Source organism: Hippocampus comes, unplaced genomic scaffold, assembly GCF_001891065.2.
Source record: "Hippocampus comes isolate QL1 unplaced genomic scaffold, H_comes_QL1_v1.1 scaffold90, whole genome shotgun sequence".
NCBI classification, from domain to species: Eukaryota; Metazoa; Chordata; class Actinopteri; order Syngnathiformes; family Syngnathidae; genus Hippocampus; species Hippocampus comes.
This window is the reverse complement of record NW_017804912.1, coordinates 1,167,379-1,174,201: the sequence shown is the minus strand read 5'-3', so window position 1 is coordinate 1,174,201 and position 6,823 is coordinate 1,167,379. Positions and strand designations below refer to the sequence as shown.

The 6,823-nt window shown below is 49.7% G+C and overlaps 1 protein-coding gene and 1 long non-coding RNA gene across 6 annotated transcripts in view; one reads left to right on the top strand and one right to left on the bottom strand.

Moving 5' to 3' along the window:
- Nucleotides 1–6,823, top strand: part of LOC109524751 (uncharacterized) — a 21,072-nt gene that overhangs the window by 5,663 nt on the left and 8,586 nt on the right. The window lies entirely within an intron of this gene.
- adcy1a (adenylate cyclase 1a) overlaps nt 1–6,823 on the bottom strand; it is a 25,923-nt gene that overhangs the window by 18,353 nt on the left and 747 nt on the right. For all 4 annotated transcript variants that reach the window (XM_019884680.1, XM_019884690.1, XM_019884699.1 and 1 more), the window contains exons 2-4: nt 5,365–5,514; nt 3,088–3,206; nt 1,488–1,599 (exon numbers count right to left, since the gene is read on the bottom strand). In XM_019884680.1, coding sequence (XP_019740239.1) covers nt 1,488–1,599; nt 3,088–3,206; nt 5,365–5,514 — 381 coding nt within the window. The remainder of the gene's footprint in view (nt 1–1,487; nt 1,600–3,087; nt 3,207–5,364; nt 5,515–6,823) is intronic.

Genomic DNA, 6,823 nt, shown 5'->3' with positions numbered 1-6,823 from the left:
CCCCCCCCCCCCCCCTGCGTCTCTGCCGGTATTAAAGCAGGACTGATTGCTGGGACGCGGAACGAAGTCAGAGAGGATAATCCTGCGGACTTTTCTGCCTGTGTGTGAACGTGGAGCTCAAGTGTGAACTGCCCGTACAGACCACGTGGCTCACGAGAGGTCAAGGGAGACGCATGTCGCCGAGGCTGTACTCAGAAATGGCTCATCACGTGCGAAGATATGGAGCGCATGAGCCAGACAACGTACGCACTCCACAGCGTTTGCCCAATCGGAGCAAGGGAACGACACTGTGATCCGCTGGCCACCGGTTGAGGGTGCCCCCCGCCTACCGCCCGAAGACAGCTCGGATCGGCCCTCCTTGAAGAGAAGCCCATTCGAAAATGGATGATCACAGCATTTTATGTCACAAATGACCGCCGTGCATATTGAAAACATTTTGGGGCACAATTCTGGCGCATCGTGCTTGCTGGACCACCATTTTTTTCTCCAGTCAAAGTGAATCCTACCCTGACCAGATGTCCAAATGGTTTGTTTCCTTTGATGTGGCACAAGAAGAGGAATGGATGACAAGTCATCACCATCGTCAACGCCTTGTGTGCTCTCACTCTCCTTTTGAGAGTCGACTGTCAATTCTGCACGTCAATAAATAACTTCACGCGGCTTCCCCACTTGCCTCGGACCTCACACGGGCAGAGATGACCCTCCAAATTGAAGCTGAGCTGAGTCAGCACAGATAAAGGAACAAACAATCATCAAATTCACCAAAATCACCTCGAGACTCGAGGCACCGATAGTTGACGTGGTTCCAAAAAGGGGGGCTCCATTTTAGATGGGCAGCGCCTGCCAACTAGTCAGGTGAGGAAACGCCAGAATAGCCAGCGTGGCGCCGAGCTGTCTGCCAAATGCCCAAGCGGGCAAAAACGAGGCTTTGCTCCGCCACGAAAATCAAGACGGAATATCGAGTCCAATGAGGGTGCGGCGAACTGCTAACAAAGCCTCCTCGGGAACAAGATTGAGGCAGAAAGGTCGGGATTGTTGTCGCTGAGACTCTTTCTGGCACGGCCAGAGTTCCTTCTATGTGGTCACTCCATCTGTTTGGCAGAGTGGACAACGGTGGCGCTCACGCCTCGCGCGCTCTCTCTGTTGCCCCCACGCACACACAATCAGTGCTGATCTCCCGCTCTGGCTAAAAATCACTTCCTTCCTCTTTCCCACTTGGAACCTTTCCATCGACTGCTCCGTCTCGACCTTCGGCGGCGGCGACCTCCTTCATTTCGATGTTTGGTGCAGCATAGTAAATGAGCGCCAAGATTTAATCATACGTTTGGCTTCCTTGTTGATCTTTTCTTTTTTTTTTTTTTTTGTCTAATACAGGCAATTGCAGAAGCTCACAAAATATTTGGAGGGATTTTATGATTCGGTCATTTTACTTGTGATTTGAATTTGGGGTTGATATTAAGAGCTCCAAAAAAAAATCATGTACTCACCGTAGCAAGTTCATCAAACTTCCCAAAGAGCTCATTGAGCAACTTGACCAACTCCTGCGCGGTGCACTGAGAAGCCAGGCTCGTGAAGCCCACAATATCGGCAAACAATATGCTGTCGAGAAAGACGGAACAGGAGAGGTTCAAACGTCAGATGCAAATCAGATTCATGGACGTCCTGCTACGCATTCTAAACAAACAAAAGAGGATACCGGAAAAAAAAATAAAAATCTCAGCTGGCAAGACGTGGATAATCAGAGTGAACCGCGACGTGATAAGCGAAGGTATCTCATTGCTCAACGCCACCAAATGAATGACAAGTTGGAACTGAATTCTGTCGGCAACCCGATTGAGTGAAACGGAGGACGGTGATGAAAAGCTACTTAGCCCCAATTTGATTTCCTCAGACAGGCCAGATGGCAACAAATCAGGACATTACGGAGCCCGCGATGGAGCAGGAGTCGTGCCCGGGGGGTTCTTTTGGAGACGAGATCGTTCGCTGACTCGTTTCGGTGCCGATGGAAAGCGCAAGTTTTTGACTGACAATACAGTCGGGTCGCTGATCCTGACCAGGCAGATGGACTCGTGAGAATACTGTTTTTTTTGTTTAATCTCACAAATCCTTTGTGCCGAGCTTCACATTGATACGCATGTAGACACGGCGAATAAAAAAAAAAAAACACACGCACACCAAAAGAAAAAGGAAGTCCTCAGAAGTAATGCGATCTTCTCACTGTTCTCCCGACGGGAGGCCCGGCCTGCCTCTCAAGCTCGCACTGGAATTGCATTGAACAAACAGCTCGACGTGGAAACCCATTTTTTTTTTTGCACTACGGTCCAATTGGAATGACGCGAAGGGGATGAATCATGCGCAAGGAGATGCGCGTCAAAAACAACGGGCGCAAGAAAAACAGCAATAGCGGGCGTGATCTTGCTTTCGATAGTCACACAATGATGGCGACCGATGCGCTTTTGACAACATGTGCTGTGGAGGCACCAAAAATAACTCCCGTTTGATGTTTCGCCGTTTGCGTGTTGCGCGCTTGTTTTGGCAGCAAAGACTGGCCGTCGGGCAGCCAAATATATGCAAAGCTCATGACTGCAGCTCGACAAAACAATCGCGCCGTGTGATTTAGCTTCAAAAGCCACTGCACCGCGGGTCACGCTGTTGCGCAACGGAAGGCCGCGAGACGGCGGGGCAGAGCACAAACGGTGTGAAATACTCTGGGTGGGGGAGGGGAGATAGTTGGGATCTATAAAAAACACCTATCTGTTTTTTTTTTTTGATAAAAAGTACACTGAACATCTGCTTAAAAATATACCTGGATCCAGATGCTTTGATTTTTGTGTTATGGATGAATTCTCACGAATCACGCATCGGTTCGATTGATCCGTGGGGAAAACTGGGGCAATTTAGTGGAAATCGCAACTGAACGTTGTCGACCATGTCCGTCCGATGTTTAATCATCAAATCCAAGGTCTGCTGTGGCCGCACCGTTCTCATTTTCTTGACTTAATTGGTCTCCTTCTATTCATTGACCTTGATGTGTGAGGAGGCCGCATTTGGATCCAAATGTCTTGAAGTTGTCATGACAGCCCATACCTGACATTGTCGTGACGTTGAATGTAGATCTTGTGAAAGATCCTCTCGGGGGGCTTCAGAAAGTCCTCCTTCATCTCCATGGCAACGTTCCTGGGCAGCAGACTCATTAGCAGACGCTCCTGAGAAGGGGGAGCGGGGTGGGGGGGTTAGAAATACTGTTTTGGTGAGCAAAATCAACATTTTGTTATTTTCGTGAAATGATAAAAAGGGATCGTCATGAAAAAAACACTTGCAGCATCTCTCAGCTGCAGTCACTTGAAGAAAACATTTGGGAAATGACACACCCAACTCCTTGATGAAGTTTTACGTTTTGCTGAGCTGGAAGGCCAAGCTCTCGGTCAATGGACGTTCCTACCCTCACCGGTGGGCACGAGCTGCGGGTCCTGACCGTAAATTGGCCACTTTTGGCCTCCAAGTGGCCAAACGTGAGTTTCCTCCGCAGGAGGTCCGGCCGGGCTCTCCCTTAGAGATAAGGTGAGAAGCTGGGTCATTGGCGAGGGGCTCAGAGTCCAGCCGCTTCTCCTCCACATCGAGAGGAGCCAGATGAGGTGGCTCGGGCATTTGACTAGGATGCCTCCTGGACCGGACGCCTCCCTGCTGAAGTGTTCCGGGCATGTCTCACTGGGAGGAAGCCCCGAGGACAACCCGGGACACGCTGGAGAGACTTTGTCTCCCGGCTGGCCTGGGAAGGCCTTCCCGGGAAGAGCTGGACGAAGTGGTTGGGGAGAGGGAAGTCCGAGTTTCCTTGCTCTCTGTGCCCCGGCCGCGGATAAGCGGTAGAAAATGAACGGAAGGATGGAGATCCTCACATGCGTGACGTATTTCGAAAGATGAAGTTAAACAGATTCCTTTCCATTCCCTTGTGACCACAAGTTAAACATCGCAGCTGTAAGACAAAGCGTACGTTTGAAATGAACGGAAGGATGGAGATCCTCACATGCGTGACATATTTCGAAAGATTAAGTTAAATAGCCCAAACTATTCATTAAAAATAATCATATCATTCATGTATGTAAACCGATGACCGCTACTCATGTCTGAAGTGACTTTTGTGGGGCTGAATGCACCGACTTTTTGATCGTCAACGCAAAAGAACCTCCGCGATGGGAAGTGAAAAACGAATAGATGAATAATTATGGCCGTATTCCACAAGGCGTCGCCGTATGCACTGCCACACACACACGAATGTCAAGACGTCCATCTCCATGACAACTGAGCAAACTCGCTGATGGTGACTGTTTGCGTTGCGATTGCGTTCCTTTTCAACAGGTACACGACTAAAATATCAGCGGTGCGCACAAGACCGAGCCAAAGGTTCCGAAAACCTTGACGTGAGATGACACAATGCAATGCTTTGCTTCCGTGCGAGTCCCAAGTTGAAGGGAATTTGTAAAATATCCAAAAATCAGGGCTCACCATAGGTTATATGTTTATCTGGACTAAAAAAAAAATTAAAAACAATTAAAGCTAAAGGTCAGTCTGACGGATGCCATTCAAATCGTCGACACGCGGCTCGCAATCGGGGCTGTCGGCTTGCGCTTGATGGATCCCAATCAGCTCCCGTGGGTTTTCTTTCACTGTAACCTTTCCTCAAGTATGGCGACCATGAAAGCAATCTGCTTGTGTAATTACCTGTCAGGAGGGGAGCCTGTTACGGATCTTGAAAAAAAAACGCAGCCCATCATCAACTCGCCTCCAAAGCGTGGCTTACTTGCGATGGATCCCAATCAGCTCCCGTGGGTTTTCTTTCACTGTAACCTTTCCTCAAGTATGGCGACCATGAAAGCAATCTGCTTGTGTAATTACCTGTCAGGAGGGGAGCCTGTTACGGATCGGGAAAAAAAAAAAAAATGCAGCCCATCATCAACTCGCCTCCAAAGCGCGGCTTACTTGTTTGGCTCTTTGCGCTTTGTGTCTTGGCTAACGTACATTCTGTCAAACGTTTTTTGGACACATGACCGGTGACGACGATGGCGCACGCGGCCACGAGTGTGTGTCCCGCGCTCAAGTTGCAGCCGTGGTAGGTGTGCAAAGAAGGCTGCCGAATTGGGGATAAGCCGCAGTACTTGTTCTTTCCTTGAATAGCGGCCGTCATCGTGACGGCCTTCCTGCAGGGAGCTTGTTCGAATGCTTCCGCACCCGAAGCCGTCAAATCAAAACCGCCGCCGATTCTGCGACTCCGTGAACGCGCGTGCGCAAGATGAGGTGGGATCTTTTGGGAAGGTTGGCGTGATTTGCACTCCGTCCGCCGCCGTGGCATCGGTGCGCACGCCTCACCTGCTTCTCGTTTTCGTCTTCCAGTCTGAGCCGCTCCTCGATGCAGGTGCGGGCCTGCAGGAAGACTTTCCTCTGCGTACGCTCCGTCAGAATCCGCACAAACGCCCCCAACAAATTGACACTGCTGAAAAGCACCGCGTTGGCCGCCAACTGCAAACAGAGAGCAGACGGGGCAAAAAAAAAAAAAAAGCTGGATGGGTGCATGTGCAAATGCCCAGTTGGAAAAGGGAGACATTTAAAAATGACACAAATTCATTCCATACAGGTTCTCAAATCATCTCAATCAAAATTGAACATGTGTGTATTACATTACGTATAGTCGTTTTGGGAAAAAAAAAGTGTTCTCGGGGTGTGCTAAACTTCATGAAAAGTTGAATTAAAAAAGCAAGTTAGATTGCTCATCCAGCGCATCTTGACAGACGAAAGCTCTGCATGCTGTCTCAACATTTTGGTGTGCATGGAGACAGAGGCTGCGCTGGACTCATCCTTGTCTGCTTTCAGCACCGCAAGCAGGACAGCGCCACAAAACTACCGGCCAGCGATTTGAAATTGGAGCGGCAAATTGGTGCCACTGTTAAAGCCAGCCTCTTACGTCTGAGGCGGTTGACTCAAGTCAAGCCTCTCCTTTCTCAAGAGCACTTTGAAAGAGTCATATATGCCTCGGTCACATCCCGGTTGGATTAATGGAATGCATTTGACTTTGGAGTCAGCCAATCCTCCATCAAACATCTCCAGTTGGTCCAGAATGCTGCCGCTCGCCTTTTGGCTGTTACTTGTAAGAGGGAGCACATAACTCCTACTCTAGCATCCCTTCACTGGCTCCCTATATAGTTCCTTTGAAGGTCCTATGATTTGTTTTCAAATCTTGAAATGGCCTCGCCCCACCTCTGAGGTCCTCCACCCCTGCCCACTGCCTGAGGTCTGCGGACCGGACGCTTTTAGAGGTACGGAGAACTAAGCGGAGGCGCGGAGGGGATGGAGCCTTTTCCATTGGCGCTCCCTTCTCTTTGGAATGAACATTCGGCCAACCCCCTCGCAACCCATCTTGAAAATTGGTCTTCAAACTCATTTTTTATTCTTTGGCTTTGGACTCAGCATGAGCCTCGATTTTTAGTTGGACCGTTATTCTTCATTGCCAATTTATTGTTTGTTATTTTTGCTCCAGTACAGCAGTTTGTCGACAGCGGTGGCCGTTTTGAAGTGCTCTATAAACACAGTTGGCGTGAGTGGAGTCCCAAGTTCATGTCCAGATTTTAGAAAGGTGCTCGGTGGTGTCAAATCTCACTAGACCAGCGTGCAGCTTGACCGAGTTTACAGCGAGCGTCGTGGCGTCCATGTGGAGCCCAAACGCCCCATGCACGTCTGCATTGCTCCGGGTGTTGACAGTGGCGGTTCAGTACATGCCTGCGCCGCACGACGCAATGAAGACAATCAATGCGCCCGTGGCGGGCGAGTGCGC